This window comes from Myxine glutinosa, chromosome 14 (genome assembly GCF_964187855.1).
Source record: "Myxine glutinosa chromosome 14, kmMyxGlut1.1, whole genome shotgun sequence".
Taxonomy (NCBI): domain Eukaryota; kingdom Metazoa; phylum Chordata; class Myxini; order Myxiniformes; family Myxinidae; genus Myxine; species Myxine glutinosa.
In genome coordinates this window covers 68,610,012-68,633,528 of record NC_136274.1, presented here as the reverse complement: position 1 = coordinate 68,633,528, position 23,517 = coordinate 68,610,012, and the positions used below count along the sequence as shown (strand labels likewise).

The 23,517-nt window shown below is 44.1% G+C and overlaps 1 protein-coding gene across 2 annotated transcripts in view; it reads right to left on the bottom strand.

Annotated features, from left to right (window-relative positions):
- Nucleotides 1-2,362: 2,362 nt before the first annotated feature.
- The window catches only part of ILKAP (ILK associated serine/threonine phosphatase), a 153,671-nt gene continuing 132,516 nt past the window's right edge, over nt 2,363-23,517 (bottom strand). For both annotated transcript variants that reach the window (XM_078768231.1, XM_078768232.1), the window contains 3 exons: nt 16,396-16,515; nt 5,298-5,379; nt 2,363-3,586 (listed from right to left, as the gene is read on the bottom strand). In XM_078768231.1, the coding sequence (XP_078624357.1) occupies nt 3,440-3,586; nt 5,298-5,379; nt 16,396-16,515 (349 nt within the window). In that variant the 3' untranslated portion in view covers nt 2,363-3,439. The remainder of the gene's footprint in view (nt 3,587-5,297; nt 5,380-16,395; nt 16,516-23,517) is intronic.

The following is a 23,517-nucleotide window of genomic DNA, read 5'->3' as shown; positions in this document are numbered from 1 at the left end:
TAAAGAGAGAGATTCGAAAATGAAAGCCGAGCCATGAGGTAATGATTTTTTTTTTCATTGCCTGAAATAACACCAACCTTAAAAGCAAGAAATAGCTTCGAGGCGAGTTCATTTACCAAGCAGCTAGCAAGCCATTCATTAACAGGTAGCCAGCTGTTCCAATTGCTACACCAGCCATTCCTTACCGGTTTCAAATGGAGTGCTTGCTTAATGCTTAAGCCACTTGGTAAGCACTCTACAATAAATTTGGTAAATCAACACACCCCTGCCATTCATGATGCGCAGGTATAGATCTACTGTAACCTACATACCCAGAGAGGAAAATAACATGACCCTTCCTGCCGCTCCTGTTCGGAGTGGGTGCACTAGTTACCTGAAGGCTGTCCACGAGACTCGTAATTGATATTGAACCAAACCACAAGGACCCTCGGAGATGAATTGTATAACACCTTCAACAGCAAGGATGAGGGAGTTGAGTGGACAGAGGAGGCGAAATTTTTTTTTGTTACCTCCGCCACCGAAGGTGGATGGAGGTTATGTTGTCCACCCCTGTCGGTCTGTTTTTAAACAGGATATCTCAAAAAGTTGTTGACGGATTAAGACGAAATTTGGCGGAGAGGTAGTGTATGTGACACGGACGAAATGATTAGATTTTGGTGAAGATCCGGATTCGGATCCAGCTAGTAGAACATTTTAAGTGATTCTTCACCATTGGCAGATAGGGCCAAAAACTATATATAGCAGGATATCTCAAAAAGTTATGGACGGATTTGGACGAAATTTGGTAGAGCGGTTGGGTGTGTGACAAGGACTAATCGATTCGATTTTGGTGAAGATCTGAATATGGATTCGGATACGAGAATTATTTAATTCTTAAGTGATTCTTCATTATTGAGAGATCGGCCGAAAAGCGATAAATAACATGTTATTTAAAAAAGTTATGGACGAGTTAAGACGAAACTTGGTGGATGAGTTGGTTAGGTGACAAGAGCAAGCCGATTAGATTTTGGTTTAAGTCCAAATCCAGATCCAGATCCGGCCTATCAGTGGTATACAAACATAAACTGTTCAGCCTGGCGGAGGTACGTGCTCTACCAAGTGCCGTTCTAGTTTCACAGGTTTTGATCACAGTGCAGTCATTCTTGTTTAAACAAATAGAAGCCCCTCTTTACTTGCCTGTAGAACGGTCTTCTTGATTCTCTTGTCCTGAGCTCTTCCCGACAGGATTTTCAATTCGTCTGATCCCACTCTCACTTCATTGTCTCTGTGGGTCTTGTAGAGCTCTTTTGTGGAAATGGCAGAGATCCTGTCCTCACACTTCTCCAATTTCCTCTGTTTGTGCTGTCATCCATCCATTTGTTGTTGTCCCATTGTTTCACCTTTGCCCCACTGTTTGTTGATCCATTATTCCCTGTCATTCTTCTCTACCACGAGCCTCGATACCTGCACATAAATTAATAAACAAGGTAAATAAATAACGTCACCATGCTACAAATAAAAGCAAGAAACGAAAATATATAACTTAAACCAGTTTAACAAACCTTCATGCAGTTGTCCTACTTGGAGGACTGCTGAATTGTAAGGAAGTCAAGCACCTTAAGAATCTGGGAATGACTCCATGTTCGAGTGATGATAAATAAATTATTGAAGAACAAGAGCACATGCAAAATTCAGTGATGTGATTTGCAATTAAGAGGAGGATTGATTAAAAACCATGCAGGATACATTGGACACGTAAAAGGGCCTCAGGACCTCACAGAAACCTTTCAAAGGTAGTGTCAAATGGAGCTAAAAAGCTAGCAATGACACACAAGGTGGAGAGTAATGGAGTCCAATGGAAACACTTCAACATGTGAATGAGGAAGTGGGTCAACACACTCTTTAGGCATTTGTCAGAACATGTTAGTGTCGATAAAAATACATTTTTAAGACTAGAACTGCACTCGGTAGAGCGCATACCTCCGCCAGGCTGAACAGTTTATGTTTTGTACCCACCGATATGCCAGATATGGATTCTCTAACCTGCGTGATAACACACATTACACTCCAACCTGTTCCGATATGGGGAAAGAGCACAGGAAGGAATTATTTTCAACACTAGTGAGACAAATAAATGGGTTAGAGATAAGTGGGTATGCCTGAACCTCCGAAATAGAGCAAGGAGAAGCCTCTACTTTGTCGTTAATAATTATTATCATACCCTTGGCATTTGGAGCGATTCAAATGATAATCTGCATGTTAATGTTACAAATTAAATATGGGGGATGACAACTCGTGTCACAGCTGTGTCACTCTGGAAGTTTAATCAGTGCAAAGTGCAAACACATCTTAATCAACAACGATCATCATCGATGGAAGCTAGTTTTGGTAACCACTACTTTTATTGAAAAGCACCAACAGATGGCATCATGCATGATATGAAATGACCTCATTGAAACAGCTCGCCGAGATGGTGAAGATAGGAGAAAAGAGATTAATCGTCTTAAAAGAAATTAACAAACCCAATATAACATCATTTTTCACCTCATCTTCTCATCTGGAAGGGTAAAAAAATAATCAGAATTAGCTTCCATGTGGCATTGGGTGACAACATCCGGATCAGAAATGGCATCAACGCTTGAATCATAAACCTGAAATGTTATCACAAGCTCAGGAACAATCGGTGAAAAGCAAATTAAGTTATATGTACAATCGAAATAGATCTTTGTTACTTTGAAGGACAAAAGTTCGTTGTTGTTTTTTTCTACTCCAAAAATGTGGGAAGGCACCTGGTAAATGACTTGGCCAATCAGATCCGCACAGTAAAACGACACCGCAGCACTTACACTGTATGCAAGTTATACAACTCGTACCCAAAAGGGACTCTGAACACCCAGGCATACAATGGCCAGAGCTCTCAACAAAATATACTGCGGGTTATTTAACATGTATGATCTAGATGCAATTGGGACGGATGTCTTCACACCTCGATTCAAAGGTAGGCGCAGCTCCGCTGTAGACACCGTGTGAGAACGACGGCTTTTAAGGGAATTCAACCGTTATTGGGATCAAACCCAGGGCAGATATATCCATAGCAGGCAAGTTACCAACTCATCTGTTCCGTCATAATAAAGTTTCGTTTTGCATCATGGCGTTGATTTGAAAGAATAATGCATTTTGCACACCAAAGCGAATCGGGGTTTCCTAGAAAACACAACCGGCATAAACAGCTTCCACCAAAGCCATCAAATGCACAGGTACCTGCAGCATATCGCGTAGTTAACTACAGGAACCAGTGAGCTGATGGTGTAAAACCAAACGATAATCGAATACAATTCTCATTCCACCGACGATGGTTTCACGATAACCTCGGATACATAAGAGCCAAATCGGTTCAAACAAAACCAGGTACTGGGTAAACTGCATGTGAAAGTTCATTCTCCCAGATGCTGTGGTCGTCTCACTTGGACTGGCCGACGCAAACGAGCAAAACGGTGACATTGTCCGCACTCCCACGGCGCACCGCCTGGCTCGCCAGACGGGCACACGCCGCCTCAAACCGAACATCCTGCTCGCTTTTGCCTTCTTTCTCCATCGCCTCCTCGGACTGCGGTGACATCATTAATCGTTCAATGATTATCTACTATTTCACTTCGATACATTCTGTCAAATACATTCTGGTTAGGAAAACGCAGAAGGTACCCATGGTCCAAACCTGACGTGCAGTGAAGGGAAAGGGTGCAGATTTGAACACAAAGACTTCAGGCATGGTATCAACGTGATATCAAATTCTGTTCTCCATAAGAGGGCCATTCATCTCAAGAGTCGATGTGCACATTGCGATAAAAAAAACAAGTTGTTCTTCTCCATTCCATATCATTGCATCAGACTATACTCTATAGTGGGCAGTTATACGTTAGTATCAAGTACAAAGCTCAAAGCCATGCAGCCAGCAGTAGACAGCACACCACGTTGCTCGGTATTGCCATCTCCGCTCCGCAAAATTAAATTTATTGTTTCCTGGCACGGCCAAAGGGCCAAGGCTGCCCTGGTAACACTTGGGTGCACAAAAATGCCATAAAAAGACTGGAATTGTTGCCGTCGGAGAATGCAATCAATTTCTATCTGCAGATCACAGCATTTGTCCTGTTTTGGTAAAGGAGTCCCCCGTGGGATGGTTTATATTAACTGACAATGACAATGTGACGCAATCATTTCCATTAATGTCTCAATGCTTGAGGCCTGTTGGCCCAAATGTTGGAATGGGCAGAAAAAGGGACCACTTGCAAAGAAAACTACGAAATGGCAAAACTTTTTGTTTCATAGGTTTGTTTGGCGAAGGAAACGGGAGACTTTGAGGGTATCCAGCTGGCTCTGTAATTAGGACAGCCGCATGAAACCAGCGTAAAGATTTAAATATCTGTTTCCCTGCATGGCAGTGGAGAAAAGCAAATACGGGGGAAAAAAAAACCAATGCAATTCCCAATAAATTAAAATGATCATGTTTACTTGGAATGAAGGCTTTGACAAACAGTCAAGTTCCTGGAGTAATAGTATTTTAGTGACGATACAACGAAATCAAAATAAGAAAGTCATTGAAAATAAAATACAAATGCACGTCCTCACGTCGAGAAAGACAAAACGAAGGAATTCATAGAGAGCAATCTGACCACCGACTAATTAGACACTCTCCTGACCACTGCTCCGCCAAACATTTCCTGCCAAAGCAATATTGTGACAAACGAGGAAGAAAACAAAAAGGGCGAGGGATGCCCACAGCATCGAGATGGCCAAGGTCAAAAATGGATGCCAGGTGGTGGTTTTACTACAAATGACAAACGACAGGTAAGATATGCAGCACAACCTCAGGATGTCAGGCTGATTCATCGCACATTTCCTCTCGAAGTTCGCTACCATTAAAATTAGCGGCTCTGCTGCAATTAGCGGTGTTTGCACCCAGCGCGTGTCCGGAATAATCAGGCACTTCATAAGCGATGAGTGAAGAACAAACTTAAAACGAAATGTCACTTTGGTACACAGTCAGACATGTGCCACGAATGACGAGGAAAACAAACATTAAAGCCGTGACCATGTTGCTGAAGCATGACCAGGTGCAGGTTGTTCTTGTGAGTCATTGTTGTGCTATCCAAGTAAAAGAATAGAGCACATACATTGGATTAAACTAAGCAAACGCTCCTAATAATTACAGCGGTCTATTCGCTAATCATATTTAATTGGACACAAAAATCAGGGGGAAAAAATTCCATCGATTCAAACCACCTTATAAAGAGAACTGAAGAGTACGGCAACGTACATACCTCCAAAATAGGCGTGATGAAATTGATGGCCTCCTCAGGGGAGAAAGCTTTGAAAAGTCCATCGCAAGCCAGCAGGATATACCTGGCATGAGAAAAGTATAAAATCAATTAAACGCACACACAACCACACACACACACACACACACACACACACACACACACAACCACACACACACACACAACCACACACACACACACAAAACCACACACACACACACACAAAACCACACACACACACACACACACACACACACACACACACACACACACACACACAACCACACACACACACAACCACACACACACACACACACAACCACACACACACACACACACACAACCACACACACACACACACAAACCACACACACACACACACACACACACACACACAACCACACACACACATACACACACACAAAACCACACACACACACACACACACACAACCACACACACACACAACCACACACACACACACACACACACACACACACACACACACACACACACACACACACACACACACACACACACACACACACACACACACATATCCCCTCCCACGAGTTGAGAAATCTTTGGGACCGGAACACAGACATTTCAGGTGCCTCGCTGTCTCTACGATTCACAAACGTAATGCCACCCACATCCCCGAGTGATCCAGAGAGATTAAAATCACAGTGACAAATGTGCAATGCATGGGCGATCATTTAGAACTTCCCAACTCGTCTCCACCAGAAGGTGTGAGCCAACTTCTGTTTTGAAGGGTTTTCTTTTTTGATCCAAATGGCTGTCAGACACGTGACCGATGACATCATCAATTTATATTCTCTAATATAATTGTTATGTGGATCATGCTCAAGAAATTTCAAACTGATCAGACCGAGTTGTGCCTGTCAAATTATGCGTCAAAATTAAGGCACCAATTATGTCATCGTCAACAACACTTATTCCCCATGTGGAGTTCTTTACAATGAGCCACGTTTCAATTTTTTCCATGGAGCTGTTTCGGCGATATAGACGTGCAATGTTTTTCGATTTTTCTAAGTTGGCGCCTGTACTACGTGACCTACGACGTCATAATTATCTAAAAAATTCCACAGGAGGAGGCGCTCCAAGGGTCAAAATTTCGTGTCCATCAGAACAACAGCTGTAAAGAATTTTTTTTTTCCCACACTGATCAAATCAATCCTTGCACTTGTCAAAACATGACGTCATAATGAAGGCATCGATGACATCATCATTAACATATCCATTCCCCATGGACAATGAGCCTTGTTTTAATTTTTTCCATTGAGCGGTTTCGGAGATATAGAGGTTTAACATTTTTACAAGAAGGCGTCCATACCACGTGACCTATGACGTCATAATTATGGATAAATTTTTTTGCAGGCGGAGCCGCTCCGAAGGTAAAATTTCATGTCAATTGGACCAACGGTTGCTGAGAAAATGAATTTTTAAAATGCAGACGCACGTACAACACACACACACACACACACACACACACACACACACACACACACACACACACACACACACACACACACACACACACACACACACACAACCGAATGCCTAACCCTGATTTTCGCTTCACGAGCACAGGGTAATAACACAAACTTCTGCATATTACTGGACATTTTAAAGATGTTCAAGAAATTGCACACAAATCAAACCAATAAAGCCCCGAAACAATTTTTACCAGAAACCCTTCCCACCTGATGGAGGAAACAATAAACTTATTTTGCTGAGGCCCACAAATGTCTCCACTCATTGAGGTTTGCTTTGACTTTGGTCTGAAATGATGGACTAAGTTTTATTACACGTCACAACCTCCTTCATGATATCATCTCCCTAACCGGCGTGTTCTTGGAGCTTCGTTGCAATGGGCACACAAATGGCTAATCGATGGAATGTGAGGAAACCATCAACAACTGAGATGAATGATGGTCTCTACTCTTCCAACAATGACATCCAATTCCTTTGCAATCTCATGTCGGGTAATCCGGTGATCCTCCAAAATTGTTTGCTTGAGTAACCGCAGTTAGTTGCACATGACAATTGGAGCTTTAGCAAGTCGCGAGATCAGGAAAAATATCTCCCAGAAGTTTGACAGCTCTAGTGAAAGAGACTCTACAAAATAAGGGGAAAAGAGAAAGGAAAGACGAAACAAAAGAGCAAAGAATGGAGGAAATAGGACAGGGAATGGGGAGGAAATAACTGAGGATGGAAATGGAGAAGAGAGGAGGCAAAGGAGTATAGCTGCACAAATTGCATCGCTTGGTTTGCGCAGTCAGCATGCCGTGAAACCCATTTGTCGTTGTTGCAATAAAAAAAGCTTGAAAATAAATAAATAAACAAGGAAAATACCCAATTTCATGTTCACATGTTTTCATGTTCATGTTCACAATCATGTTTTGTTCACATTAATTTGATGGTAAATAAAGGTATTGCAATCAAAAGTATGCAGAATCGGATATAGATTTTAGATTGGTGCTTCATCATCATTTCTTGTTGTTCTTCTCAGAACAACAAAATAGTTTATCTCGCCACGCTGTAGTTACAGACGTGCCGATTGGATACTGAACATTATGCTGAGCTATTTGATCGGCCAAAGCACGTCATTGTTTTTCCAACCAACTTCGTTTAGTGTGTGACGGTGTTTGGCAGCCATGATGTTGGGCAAACTGGGGGGGAGCGTTTCTTTGAAAATGTTGGAGAAACGGCCGTTTAGCGAACACTTTTACGTCAACTACAACGATGATTAGAGACTTACAAAACTTAGCTGCAATGAACACCTGTAGTTTAAAGGGGATCAAAGTCTTGTTCGGATGAAGTTTTGTACTTGTCGAATGACGTCATAATGGAAGCACCAATGACATCATCATTGACATATGTTATTCCACTTGGAGAGTTCTTTACAATGAGCCATGTCTCAATTTTTTCTATGCAGTGCTTTCAGAGATATAGAGGTGCAAATTTTTCGGTTTTTCCAAGATGGTGGCCGAACCACGTGACTGTTGACATCATCATTATTTTTTCTCTCCACCAATTTTCCCTAGATGATGCTCAAGAAATTTCATCTTGATCGGATGAAGTTTTGTACTTGTCGAATTATGACGTCATCATGGAGGTACCTATGACATCATCATCAACATATTTTATTCCCTATGGAGAGTTCTTTACAACTAGCCGAAACCCGTGGAACATCCACGGAAGGTAAGATGTGGTGTATGGATAGAGTGTACCATTATGGATGGCATAGGGGATTTGATTGTCCGAGTAAGAGTTAGGAAGAAAGATGAGAATGAAGAGTGCGTATATGAACAACGATCGCCGACACCGGCACAAATGCATGCTCTGGATTGTCCACTCAGTGGACGGCTTGCTTTCGCCTTCGCCTGTCCAATCAGCGGACGGCTTGCTTCGCCTTCGCCCAGCAGATGCCAATACGATGGCGTCATAAGATGGCGTCGTATAGGCAGTTAATCGGATGCTTTTGGGCCCCAACGTCGGCTAATTCAGATTTTTCGAGTATGTCTGTATGTGATAAACAAAGAGCGCGGTTTGTAGATCGTAAATCCATTCGTGCCGTGGGCATCGGGTCACTGGGTGCGGTGTAAAAGGGATAACAAAGTCGAGTCCTTACGCTATTATTATATAGATGAGCCATGTCTCAATTTTCTCTCTGCAGCGCTTTCAGAGATATAGGGGTGCAAAGTTTTCGGTTATCCGAAGATGGCGCCCATACCACATAACCTATCGTGTCATAATTATCATTAAAAAATTATACAGGTGGAGTTGCACCTATGGTGAAAATTTCCTGTCAATCAGACTAACGGCTGCAGAGAAAATCATATTTATTCTGTGCGAACAAACAAACAAATTAAAAATCACTCGTAGAGTGACACTTGGCAAAAGAGAAACAAAGTAGAATGGCACTCAGTAGACCATCCTTTTGACCTCAAAAATAATTAGTGGTTGAATTTGGTGAACAGATATGGAAATCGTCTTCAAAGTTTAAGTTAATCGGATGAAAATTGACAATCTTAGAAACTTGGCCTATGTTGACCTTTTGGCCTATGTTGACGTAAAACATAGTTGGTGGTTGAATTCAGTAAGCTGAAATGCAAATCATATTCAGTTTTCAAGTCAATCAGATGAAAATTGAGGATTTTAGAAATTTTAAATTGTTGACCTTTAGCCCATGTTGACTTCTTGGCCTATGTTGATCTCAAAATTAATTGGTGGTTGAATTCAGTTCACTGATATGTAAATCCTCTTCAAATTTCAAGTCAATTGGATGAAAATTGAGGATTTTAGAAATTCGAAAAAAGTGGTTGACCTTTGGCCTATGTTGACCTTTTGAGCTTTTTTGACCTCAAAAATATATAGGATTTTGTCGGACCACAAACTCGAGCATTTGGTGAAGTTTTGTGAAGATCGGTTTAAAATTGTGACCTGTAGGCAAGTATAAGTGAGCGGACAGACAAACAAACATCCAAACCGGAGTGATCAACATACTTATCAAAAAAATTTTTTTTGGCCAAGTAATAAACAGACAGACAAACAGACAAACGGACTCAAATGCAATACCCTCTCCTCAGGCGAGGGTAACGAGCATAATGAAAAGCACAAAAGCATGTCGGAGTGATTGACGACCTTTTACATTCAGCTAACCTCAAAAGTACGATTTACATAGAGCAAACACCCACCAGGAATACTTTACCCACATTGCACTTGTGCATGTGTGCACACGCATCAGCCCCAAGGAGACCGAACACACAAACAAGGAAGACGTCTGCAGAGCATGATACTCGCAAAATCCACCCCACCCACTTAAAAAAAAGTTGCCATGGTTGCATCAAATTGTCCACTTCATTAAGATTTAAATTGACGATCTTAATCAAAGCTCAGTTCAATCGATAGTAATTGATTACAAATATTTTTCAGATGAAAATGGATGATTTGAGAAGTTTGACCTTGAGTTGACCTTTGAGCTTTTGACCTCAAAAATAGTTGCTTTCCCAATTCAGTGATGCACTATGCAATTGCTGTTCAATTGTCAAGTTAATAGGATGGAAATGGTCAATTTTTCAGATGAAAATTGATGATTTTAGAAGTTTGACCTTGAGTTGACCTCTTGACCTCAAAAGTAGTTGCTTTCCCAATTCAGTGATGCACTATGCAATTGCTGTTTAATTGTCAAGTTAATAGGATGGAAATGGTCAATTTTTCAGATGAAAATTGATGATTTTAGAAGTTTGACCTTGAGTTGACCTTTTGACCCCAAAAATAGTTGCTTTCCCAATTCAGTGATGCACTATGCAATTGCTGTTCAATTGTCAAGTTAATAGGATGGAAATGGTCAATTTTGCAGATGAAAATTGATGATTTTAGAAGTTTGACCTTGAGTTGACCTTTTGACCTCAAAAGTAGTTGCTTTCCCAATTCAGTGATGCACTATGCAATTACTGTTTAATTGTCAAGTTAATAGGATGGAAATGGTCAATTTTTCAGATGAAAATTGATGATTTTAGAAGTTTGACCTTGAGTTGACCTTTTGACCCCAAATATAGTTGGTTTTCCAATTCAGTGAGGCAATATGCAATTACTGTTTAATTTTTAAGTCAATCAGATGAAAAATCTGATTTCTATCTGGATCCTCTTGGACTCTTCTCTTCCTCTACAGATATAACATCCTCTTGGACTTCCGTTTCCGGTCTTGCTGGCGACGGTTCGTTTTTTCGCAGGTCTCCACGCTCTCCATCGAAATCGAAGTTAAGTCATTGTTCCAATTTGTATTTTCGTTATATCTGTATTTCGTTTATGGTGTATGTACGTTTATTGTCCCGTCAAAGATTTTCGGTGCAAATCTTTCATACCTGTATTGAAAATCGCGTTAATTCGTGTCGTCTCGAGGTCTTGTACAGTGTACACTGTACAACCTTGAGGCTTTGTTTTTCTCTCAGCGCCTGTCGTTTGTGATCCAATAACTTTCGTTCTCTGTTTTCGCAGTCTTTCCACCCCAAAGCCTACTTCCTTATGTAAATCTCAACTCAAAAAAAAAAAAAAAAAGACTACCTTCTCTGTGCTCATTCGTTTATTCATTCTTATTCGTTCGTTCGTTCTTCGACCACGTGTTTCTCCCCCATTTCCCCAGATAGATTGTCAAATTTCAATTCGTTATTTTATCGTCCATGTGATATTGTTTGATTATAGTTAGTTTTGGTTTGAATTTCCTGTAACTCGTAATTAATTAATCGTTTTCTGCCCTTGTGTGTGGCCTTGTAGTTGTACCCCCGTCGGTGTTTTGTTAACTTAAGTGTGTTTTGCTTGGCTCTTGGTTTTTTCCCTTCTACCCCGAACATAATACTGTCTAACGTTCTAATTCCCCACCCCCCCCCCCCCAAAAAAAACAAAAACATTTATTTTATTTTCTCCACGTGTACTGTTGTCTCATCCTGTATTTTCTGTCCAGGTGTGCTGTTCGCCCCACCCCCATTATCTCCTTGCCATCCACCGTTTGCCCTGTTCACGTGACTCGTGGTGGTCCCTCTCGGCTCTCCCCCCGTTGGTATTTTTGTGCATATAAGATTGTTCATAGTTCTGTTTAAATATTTTTAAATATGTTTAACCTTTCCCCTTCTGTTTTTTATTCAGTGGTATATTACAACACGCTGTTTTTCTTCCTATTTAAAAGGCTTTTCTCAATTTCCTCTCCAACTCATTCCACTTCAAAAAAAAGAAATTCAATATCTTATACGTCTCCCTCACTACATGGTCTAAATTCACATTCATTCCATCCCTCCTCCATCATCCTGAACCGGATTGCTAACTTGAAAATCACAACAAACCCAATTTGTTATCAATGTTCGTCTTTCATTAATCATCCACTTTCTAAACTCCCCTCTTGCCCCTCCCATCCAAATCCCCTCCCTTGCACCTACACTCCGAAACTTCCCCCTTGCCCCTCCACTCTTAAACTCCCCCCTTGCCCCTCCACTCCTGAACTCCCCCCTTGCCCTTCCCCTCCTAAACTTCCCCTTTGCCCCTCCCCTCCTAATCCCCCCCCTTGCCCCTCCACTCCTGATCTCCCCCCTTTCCCCTTCCCTCCAAAACTCCCCCCTTTCCCCTCCCCTCCGAAACTCCCCCCTCACTCCTCCCCTTCAAAACTCCCCCCCAATCCCTCCCATTCAATTCTCCCCCCATACCATTCCTCTCCAATTCTCTCTCCTCCACCCTCCTCCTCCAAGCTGCCTCCTCCCCACTTCGTCTCCCTTCTATCTCATACCTCCACCCCCCCCAAACCTTCTACTTTCCTCTGCCCCCCCTCAAACAACCCCTCACTGTGCCGCATCCCTTCACCAGCAAACCTTTCATCCTCCTCATCCTTCCCTTTCTTGGAACTCTTCTGCAACATCTGAAACACTATCAACTGCTCTCCCTACCTCCCCCTCTCATCCTTCATCTTACCCTACTCCTCCCCTCCCCTGTCCTGTACCCGATGCTCCCCCTCTCTCTTCATTAACGGTATGGACCTCAAACATCCGGGGCCTTCGCTCAAACCTGACTGATCTCTCCATACAGGTTGCTTCTGACAATCCAGACTTGATCTGCTTAACAGAGACTTTCCTCCTTCAAGATGTCTCTGATTCCTTAATATCTCTTCCTGGTTACTCCCTCCTCCGGTATGATAGACCTGAGCCTCGGCCTGGTGGTGGGGTGGCTATCTTTGTCAAAAATTCTCTTCCTCACTCTCCTTGCACTGCTCTCTTTCCTCCTCACCCGCAGGAGTACCTCTGGTTACGGCTTCCTCTCCGCTCCCACCTTTTGTTCATATGTGTTCTGTACCGTCCCCCAAACAGTGATGACTCCATCTACATTTCAATGTCTGACAACATGGACCAACTTCTATCCACTCATCCCAACTCTCTCTTCCTCATATGTGGTGACTTCAACTGTCATCATGCCACCTGGTTGGGTGTGGGTTCCTCTCTCACTAGTCATGGCACCTCAGCAAAGGACTTCTGTGACTCACTGGGATTGACACAATCTGTCAATTTCCCGACCCGGATCTCAGCCAATGGAGTATCTTCTCTTCTAGACTTGGTTATGACAAACTTCCCTGCTAATGTCTGCTGCTCTTCTTCTGCTCCAATCGGTTCTTCTGATCATGTGCTTGTCAAAGTGGACATCTCTCTGGCCATTCTCAGAGAGCCTCCTCAGCGTCGACGAGTCTGGCATTTCACTCAGGCTGACTGGGACGGTCTTCAAGCAGCCATCAATCGTCTGGATTGGTCTCCCATCTCCACTGCCTCTGACATCAATTCTTCCTGGGAATTCTTCCAAAGCAAACTGATCTCTCTCATGCACAGATTTATCCCATCTCGCCTTCAATTGTCTTACCCTTCCTCCCGTCCATGGTACACTGAATCTTGTGGTGAGGCAGTTGCCCTGAAACAACTTGCCTTTGCCTCTTGGAAGGCTAATCCAACTGAAGGAAATCTCAGTTCCTTCCACCAAGCTCGGAACAAGTGTGTGTCTACCCTCAGGAGTGCCAGGAAGCACTATCTCTCCTCACTCAAGAATGAACTCTCAAACCTGTCTCCTTCCTCCAAATCCTGGTGGCGTCTGGTCAAATTCGTTTCTGGTGTTTGTTCCCCCTCCATCCCCTCCCTTACCTCAAATGGCCACACAGTTGACATCGCACGTGACAAAGCCGAATGCCTCAACTCTGTGTTCGCCTCGAAATCCTTAGTCCCAAACCCATCTCTCTCTGTTCCCACCTTTCCCAGTCGAACCCAAATGCTCCTGGACTCTGTGTCCTTCTCTCCTGACAAGGTGGAGGAGTTTTTGTCAAACCTCGACTCTGATTCTGCAACTGGACCAGACGGCATCAGCCCACGGGCTCTATCTCACCCTCTCTCTGTTCTTTTCACCCTATCTTTTGCTCAAGGTCATCTGCCAGCATCCTGGAAATCAGCTAACATTACCGCTTTACACAAAAAAGGTGCAAAAACAGATCCTTGCAACTACAGACCAATCAGCCTGCTCCCAATTATCAGCAAAGTCATGGAATCCATCATTGCTTCGGATATGAAATCTTTCCTCTTCTCCAATGGCTTGATCTCTGATCATCAATTTGGTTTCAGACCAGGTCACTCTACTCTGGACATGCTGCTTCTGCTGTCTCAACAATGGATGGAGGTCCTGAATGCCAAACAGGAAATCAGAGCTGTCTCCCTTGACATATCAAGGGCCTTTGATACGGTCTGGCACCCAGCTCTGCTCACCAAACTCTCCTCCTATGGTATCCATGGAAATCTCCATGCATGGCTTGCGGACTTCCTCTCTGGTCGTAGTCAACGTGTGGCCCTGAATGGATTTCTCTCATCTCCCCTTCCTGTTCAGGCTGGAGTTCCCCAAGGAAGTGTGCTGGGCCCTGTGCTTTTTCTGGTCTTTATCAATGATCTCTCTGACTCTCTGGAAAATCCTCTCTATCTCTTTGCTGATGACTCCACTCTCTGCCGCTCCATTCCTCTTCCCTCAGATAGGCAGTCTGCAGCCTCCTCACTCTCTGAAGACCTGGACAAAATCACAGACTGGTCAAACAAGTGGAACATGTCTTTCAATCCTGCCAAATCTCACTCTCTTACTATGTCTCTCCGAAAAGATCGACTGGACAACCCTCCCATCTACTTTCTCAACAATCCTCTCCAAGAAGTTCTGTCACTCAAGCTTTTGGGTCTCACTATCTGCCATGATCTTTCTTGGGAAAACCACATTTCCAAGCTGGCCTCCAAAGCCAGTCGCCGACTGGGCATCCTCCGTCGTGCGAAGTCCTTCCTCGGCACACCTGAGCTCCTCACCACATACAAGGCTTTCATCCGCAGCTCAATGGAATACTGTTCTCCCCTATGGGCTGGTGCTCCTGCCTCACACCTGGCTCGGCTTCACGCTGTTGAATCCAAAGCTTTCAAAATCATTGGAATCTCCCGCGATGAAGCTATCTCTGAGGGCCTTTCACTCACTCACCGCAGGCAGGTAGGTGGTCTTTCTGTCTTCTACCGACTCCTCTCCGGCCTTGCTCCCCCAGCTCTCTCCGTGCTCTGTCCCCCAAATATTCCTACAGGTCGCACAAGATCTGCCAGCAACCCTCTGATGGTTAAACTGCCGAAATCTCGGCTCTCTGCTCACCTTCACTCTTTCATTCCTCTTTTCTCCCGCCTGTGGAACAAACTCCCACACTCCCTTCAATCCCTCTCCTCCCTCCAGGTCTTTAAAACAGCTGTTCACCACCATCTCTTATCTTCCCCCATCCATAACCTTGATCTTTTCTACCCCCACTAATTCACCCCAGATCCACCTTGTTTGAAATTCCAACTTATTTCCTGGAAATCCTGGCAGTGTCCATATGTTTATACCTCTCCCACCCCCACCCCCCTTCACATGCCTCCCCCCCTTCACATGCCTCCCCCCTTCACATGCCTCCCCCCAAAAGCCCTCTCCCTCCCACAGATCTCTCGATGTCTCCATGTCTCTCGGTCCCTGCTCTCAAATGTTGTGTTTGTGTCCTTCCCCCTCTCTCCCCATCTTGTCTACCGCTCCCGATGTTATTTGTTTTATGTGTCTGTTTGTCTTTCTGTGTGATTAATTTTCGCTCTTTCACGAGCCTCGATCTTGTATACAAAAAAAAAAAAAAAAAAAAAAAAAAAAAAGACAATTTAAAAAATTTGACCTCAAGATGACCTTTGATCTCAATCAATAGGCTTCTCCCTTATGACGAACGTTACCATTTGGTGAAGTTTCGTGAAGATCGGATTCAAATTGTGACGTGTCGTCGACTGACATACAGTCAGACAGAATAACGCACAAGACCGACCAATGTACTTGAAAATGTTCGATTTTGCAAGAACTAATTTCTCTAAAATGCTGTGACGTTAATGCAGATTTGTCTTATTTAGCTCGGCTTAATGTCAGTGCAGATGGCCAAAAGCAAATTTTCTCCCAAATTTCCATGACACTTATAATGGTTCAAGGTCACGATGACAAAATGCGTTTTGCACGCTGTGTTCGATTGGGCGACTTGTACCTGTCATTGGCCGTGAGATGACAGCGGCGAACGTCAGGTGTGGGAATCACACCGCATCGCTTGTACTGTCCATCCCCTATTGAGCGTGACACCTCCAGCGTTCCCATCACACGACCATCCCTGAAAGACAGCACCCATCTTTACAAATACAGGGCGAATAGCATACACCTCGAGTGAAGAAATGTCATGGAAAAACAAGACAACAACATCACATGTCACCAACAATGGTGAAATATGAACGGGAGCCTTCTCCTCTTAAAAATGCAACAATCACAGAAGATTTGTTTCGTAATCACATTTTATATTTGTTTGAAAATCTCATATAATGGACCTATGCAACAACACGGCGGATTCCGAGGAAATAACAACAAAAATAATTAAAAGCAAAGATGACGGGTAAGATGAAAAAGGCTTTTTTTGTTTTGGTTTCATCCATTTCTTTGCGTTTTGACATCTGTCAATGAGTATAGTAGCTTTACTTTGTTACAGGAGGTAAACAAATGCAAGGACATGTTGCTTTAACCCTGATGCATGCAATGACTGGCCTCACTGTATGACTTTCCTTGAAGGTACAAATACAACTATGTGTGTGTGTGTTGTGGGAAGGGAGGGGGCGAAGGGGTGTGGGGGGGGAGAGGGGAGAGGGGAGATAACATCGGCCGGCCGCAGCCTCACACGGGGGTATGGGGGACTGGCATAAATTATTATCTGTGTAAATGTGTATTGTGTAGCGCCACCTGCTGGTGGTGTCAGAGGATATTACAATTTCCTTCTTTACCTGGGCAACACTGAGGTGAAAGCACTCTTTGCATGGGTAAATTTGTCCTCCTTCCCTTCTCACCCCCCCCCCCCCAACCCCCCACCCACCAAACAAAAAAACGGAGAGGCCTGTCAAAGCCCCCCCAAAAGATGTATATTCAGTATATATCTCTCCCCCTCTACCCTCCCTCCTTAATTATGCCTTCCCCTCGCTTACCTTCCCCTCCTTTACAACCCACACCCCTTCCTTCGACACGCTTCCCCCCACCCTCCTCGCATCATGAGACATGACAACTAATTGATGCGTCAGAGAAGCGACGGTAGGCTCTTCTGGTGTGTGTATGTATATATTTCATGTGTCTCTCACTGAGGAGAGGCTTCCGTCTGGCCACTCTGCCATAAAGCCCAGATCGGGGGAGTGTTGCAGTGATGGTTGTCCTTCTGGAAGTTTCTCCCATCTCCACACAGGATCTCTGGAGCTCAGACAGAGTGACCATCGGGTTCTTGGTCACCTCTCTTACAAAGGACCTTCTCCCCCGATTGCTCAGTTTGGCCGGGCGGCCAGCTCTAGGAAGAGTCCTGGTTGTTCCAAACTTCTTCCATTTAAGAATTATGGAGGCCACTGTGCTCTTGGGAACCTTCAATGCAGAAGAATTTTTTTTGTAGGCTTCCGCAGATCTGTACCTCGACACAATCCTGTCTCTGAGCTCTGCAGCAGTTCCTTCGACCTCATGGCTTAGTTTTTACTCTGATATGCATCGTCAGCTGTGAGACCTCATATAGACAGGTGTGTGCCTTTCCAAATCATGTCCAATCAATTGAATTTACCACAGGTGGACTCCATATGAAGTTGTAGAAACATCTCGAAGATGATCAAGAGAAATGGGAGGCACCTGCACTAAATTTCAAGTGTCATAGCAAAGGGTCTGAATACTTCTGTCAATGTGATATTTCAGTTTTTTCTTTTTAATAAATTTGCAAAACTTTCTAAAATCCTGTTTAAGTGAAGGGGTCTGAATACACTGTATATATATATATGTGTGTGTATATATACAGTGGCCTGTCAAAGTGAGGTATACACCTCACTGTTGAGTGAGGAATATATATATACACCTTACCGGTCAAAAGTTTTCGAACACCTCAATCTTTCCAGTTCTTATTGAAATTTACAGTTTAAGGTCCAGTGAATAACCTGAAATGGCAGGTAAGCAGTAAACTGCTCGAGGTAAAAAAAAAAAGTTTAGGTTAGCAAAAACGGAAAAATAATGTAAATTGCACAGTTATATTGTAAAACAAAAGGCCTTCTTCAGGGAACAAGTAATGGGTTAACAACTTACAGCTGTTCTGCAGCAATGTAAGTACATTAAGCCTTGAAAGTTGATGCAAACAATTCCTACAGGTGTCCCAACCTCTGCTGATTACTTGATTACAAACCCCCTGTCTGTATAAAAGCAGTATTGGAACAGACTGTGATTACACCCTCTGAAGCATTATTTGGACAATATTGCACTGCAGGAAGTAGTATATTGCTATCACAATGGTGAGAAAAAGGCAATTAACAAAGGAAGACAGACAGACCATTATAACCCTTAAAAGTGTAAGACCATTATAACCCTTTGGAGAGATTACAAAGAAAGCCAAGGTGTCAGTGAGTACAGTTTCCTGCACCATCAAAAGGCACTTAGAAACTGGAGGAAACACTGACAGGAAGAGGTCTGACAGACCCAAAGCCACAACAGAATCAGAAGACAAGTTATTTAGAGTCAACAGCTTGCGCGATAGGTGGCTCACAGGACAACAGCTTCAAGCACAGCTTAACACTGGTCGAAGTAAGCAGGTCTCAGTTTCAACTGTGAAGAGAAGGTTTGACAGGTCGAGTGGCAGTAAGAAAGCCGTTGCTAAGATCGCAAAATAAGAAAAAGAGGCTTGCCTGGGCCATGAACTACCGCCAGTGGACTACTGAAGACTGGAAGGTCTTATGGACCGATGAATCAAAATTTGAAATCTTTGGTTCATCACGCAGGGTTTTTGTAGGCCGTCAAGTAGACGAAAGGATGGTTCCTCAGTGTGTAACACCAACTGTCAAACATGGAGGAGGAAGCGTGATGGTCTGGGGCTCTTTTGCTGGATCCAGAGTCGGAGACTTGCACAGAGTGACTGGCACGCTGAACCAAAAGGGCTACTGCAGCATTTTGCAGCGCCATGCAATACCCTCTGGTATATGCCTAGATGGTCAGGGGTTTATCCTACAGCAAGATAATGACCCTAAACACATCTCCAGGCTATGTCAAAACTACCTTCAAGGAAAAGAACAAGACGGTAGGCTTCAAATCATGGAATGGTCAGCACAGTCTCCAGACTTAAACCCCATCGAGGTGGTTTGGGATGAATTGGACAGAAGGGTGAAAGCAAAGCAAACTACAAGTACAACACATTTGTGGGAACTTCTGCAACAGTGTTGGGAGTGTGTTCGGCAGTTATATCTGCAAAAGGTGGCTACTTTTCCGAGTCAAAAATTTAAATTATATTTTTTTAAACAAAATGATTCCATGAATTTCCTTTTTATCTCCAATTGTTTATTTGTTCTATGCTTAATTTCAGAGTACATTGAGACATTAAACTGTGTAAATTTCAATAAAAACTGGAAAAATTGAGGTGTTCTAAAACATTTGACCGGTAGTATGTATGTATATATATATATATATATATATACAGTATATATATACAGTATATATATATATACAGTATATATATATATATAGTATATATATATATATATATATATATATATATATATATATATTGCTACGGTTTTGAGATTGGCACATATTGATCATTAAAGGTTAAAGGATCATTGGAATCAGAATCAGAATCATTGGATCTCCCGCGATGACGCTATCTCCGAGGGCCTTTCACTTAATCACCGCAGGCAGGTTGGTGGTCTTTCCGTCTTCTACAGACTCCTCTCCGGCCTTGCTCCCCCAGCTCTCTCTGGGCTCTGTCCCCCAAATATTCCTGCAGGTCGCACAAGATCTGCCTGCAACCCTCTTATGGTTAAACTGCCAAAATCAAGACTCTCTGCTCACCTTCACTCCTTCATTCCTCTTTTCTCCCACCTTTGGAACAAACTCCCTCACTCTCTTCAATCCCACTCCTCCCTCCAGGTCTTTAAAACGGCTGTTCACCACCATCTCTTATCTTCCCCAATCCAAAACCTTGATCTTTTCTACCCCCGCTAATTTCACCCCAAATCCACTTTTTTGAGGTGACTTTTGACTTCTTTCCTGGAAGTCCTTGGTGTCCTTGCGTTTTATACCTATCCTGCCTCCCCCCAGGCCCTCTCCCTCCAAAAACATCTCCCGATGCCCCTGCTCTCAAATGTTGTGTTTGTGTGCTTCCTCCCCTTCTCTCCCCATCTTGTCGACCGCTCCCCTTTTTATATACTTTGTTTGCTTGTTTGTTTGATTTGTTTGTTTGATAAATGTTAGCTCTTTCACAAGCCTCGACTCTGTATAAAAAAAAGAAAAAAAGAAAAAAAAAAGGGTTGCCCTCCATAGTGAGTCCACAAGCAACACGTAGGCCACCTGTAGTATTAGTTATGTCATAGTATGTGTAAGTATAGGCCACTTCCCCTAGTAATATCTGCGTTGTGTAAAGACATGAGTTTAGGTCCCTTCATTTTGCGTCCACCCTCCAAGTCCACCTCAATGGGCAGAATTGATCCTGCGCCCCATTTGGCTGACCCACTCAGTTTGTTACGCTTTGGCTACCCGCAGCATTTGTTACGCTTTGGCTGCCAGCAGCATTTGCTGCCCTTTGCTCGCTCACTAGTTGGGTAACACGAGGTAGGCCTGAGAAGAAGGAGGAGCGTGGGGTCGGGGTGGGGCGGCGTCAAGGCAGCGCGTCAGAGGCGATGACGGTAAGGGCCACCAGCCAACCAGGGCTCTAACGGCAGGGCGTGATAGGGCGTGGTAAGGCGTGTCTGGTAAGTGCTAGAAGGTTCGCGGGCGTGCCTATAAAAGTCTTTGCACAAAGCCCTTGCACAGGTCTAGCAGAGAAGAGGACTTACCAGTGGGACTGCCCTTGAAAGGACTTATGAAAGGACTGCAGAGCTTTCGCGGAGAAGAGGACTCGCAAGGGGAGAGCGCACGTGAGAGGACTTGTTGATCAAGCGGACTGTGAAGAACTTGATTCGCATCGCTCGCTTTGGAGGCATTGCACGATATCTCGAGTATAATGTATGCGCCAGAGGAAAGGCAGCCAGACGCGCCGGTGGCGAATAGCGCTTACTTCAGCCACGCGAGTGAACGCGGTAATAACCCGCGAGTGATCACCGCTAACCGCCGAAGTCCGCTCCCTACCAAATCGCCCCGTATTAACCCTTGTGCGCCAAACGACACGCGGAGAGCTCCTGCCCCTCTACTTACCATCTGCACGGGACGAGCCGGAGACTGGAGGGAGCTGCACGGCAGCCATTCCTGGACGTGGTGAACATCATCCTGCAGCTGCAAGCCCCGTGTGAGTGTGTCTGTGTGTGAGACAGGCCCGTTTGTCCTGGGGATTAAGTTAAGACTGTTTTTAAGGCTGCACTGTGTCCCCTTTTTCTGGAATCCCTGTATAGTGTAAATAAATCTTGTTATTCCTTTCTTCCCAATTCGATCGCCTTTGTGATTTCTCCATTGGCTAAGCGTGGTACGAACAAGATCGCGAGAACCGGGGTCACCATATAAACGGCACGGATCGCGTGTACGCACCGCTCGGCGTCTCAGCACGCGTGATTCGTGCGGGGCTTATTTCCTTCTTTCAGGGCAGCGAGAGTAATTAGGTGATAGTGATTCTAGTCCTACAACCCTATTTCGCGCTGTCCGGGAAGGACGTCATAGGTCCCGGGTCCCGTCGGCCAGTCAAAGACAAGGGGACTAAACCCCCCTTGGTAAGGGGAGAAGGCCGGCGGTGAGATCCGCAACATATATATATATATATATATATATATATATATATATATATATATATATATATATATATATATAATAATTCATTTATTTTGTATAGCGCTTTTCAAGAAGCCCAAAGGCACTTTGACAGAGTGGAAAATATAATGCATAACAATAAATGAAAACAACAATTGCAAAAAGACAAGAATCAATAGGGAAATATTTAAAGCAAAAGGAGGGAGAAGGAGAAGAGATAGTCAGGGGTTACATGCTGTGGGTTGAATGTTGAATGCAGTGTTGAACAGGTGGGTCTTTAGTGATGTTTTGAATGTGGTGAGTGAGGAGGAGTCTCTGATGGTGTGAGGTAGTGAGTTCCAGAGGGTGGGAGCAGCGATGGAGAAGGCCCTGTCCCCCCAGGATCTGAATTTGGTCCGGATGGAGGGGGTCAGGAGGTTGGTACCAGCAGAGCGGGGGTTGCGGGTGGGAGTGTGTCTGGAGAGGAGGTCAGCCAGGTAGGATGGGGCCAGGTTATGGAGGGCTTTGTATGTCAAGAGGAGGATTTTGTACTGGATTCTCTGGGGGATGGGGAACCAGTGAAGCTTGTAAAGGACGGGGGTGATGTGGTCATGGGTCCGGGAATGGGTGAGTAGACGGGCAGCGGAGTTCTGAATGTATTGGAGTTTATTGGTGATTTTTGAGGGTGAACCATAAAGGAGGCTATTGCAGTAGTCCAGACGGGAGGTGATGAAGGCGTGGATGAGGGTTTCTGCAGCCGTGGAGGAGAGGGATGAGCGGAGACGGGCAATGTTTTTCAGGTGAAAGAAGGATGACTTTGTGATTTGTTTAGTGTATTTGTCGAAGGAGAGGGTTTGGTTAAAGATGATGCCAAGATTCCGGATGTGAGGGGAGGTGGATACTGGGATACCGTCGATGTTGAGGGCAAAGTTATGGGTGGATTTTGTGAGCGTTTTTGGGCCAATGACGATTATTTCAGATTTATCACAGTTAAGCTTGAGGAAGTTGATTTGAAGCCAGGATTTTATTTCAGTGATGCAGTTTGTCAGGATAGAGTGGGTGTCGGTGGAGACGGACTTGGTGGAGATGAAAAGCTGGATGTCATCGGCGAAGCAGTGGAATTTGAGACCATGACGGCGGATTAAGTGACCGAGGGGGGACAGGTAAAGGATGAAGAGGAGGGGGCCAAGAACTGAACCTTGGGGGACACCTTGGGGGAGGGGAGCAGTGGGGGATTTGCAGTTATTGATGGAGATGAACTGGCGTCTGTCAGAGAGGTATGATTTAATCCAAGAGAGGGCAGTGCCGGTAACGTTAAAGGTGGATTCAAGTCGGGTGAGGAGGATGGTGCGATCGATGGTGTCAAAGGCAGCGCTGAGGTCGAGGAGGACGAGAATGTTGAGGTTGCCAGCGT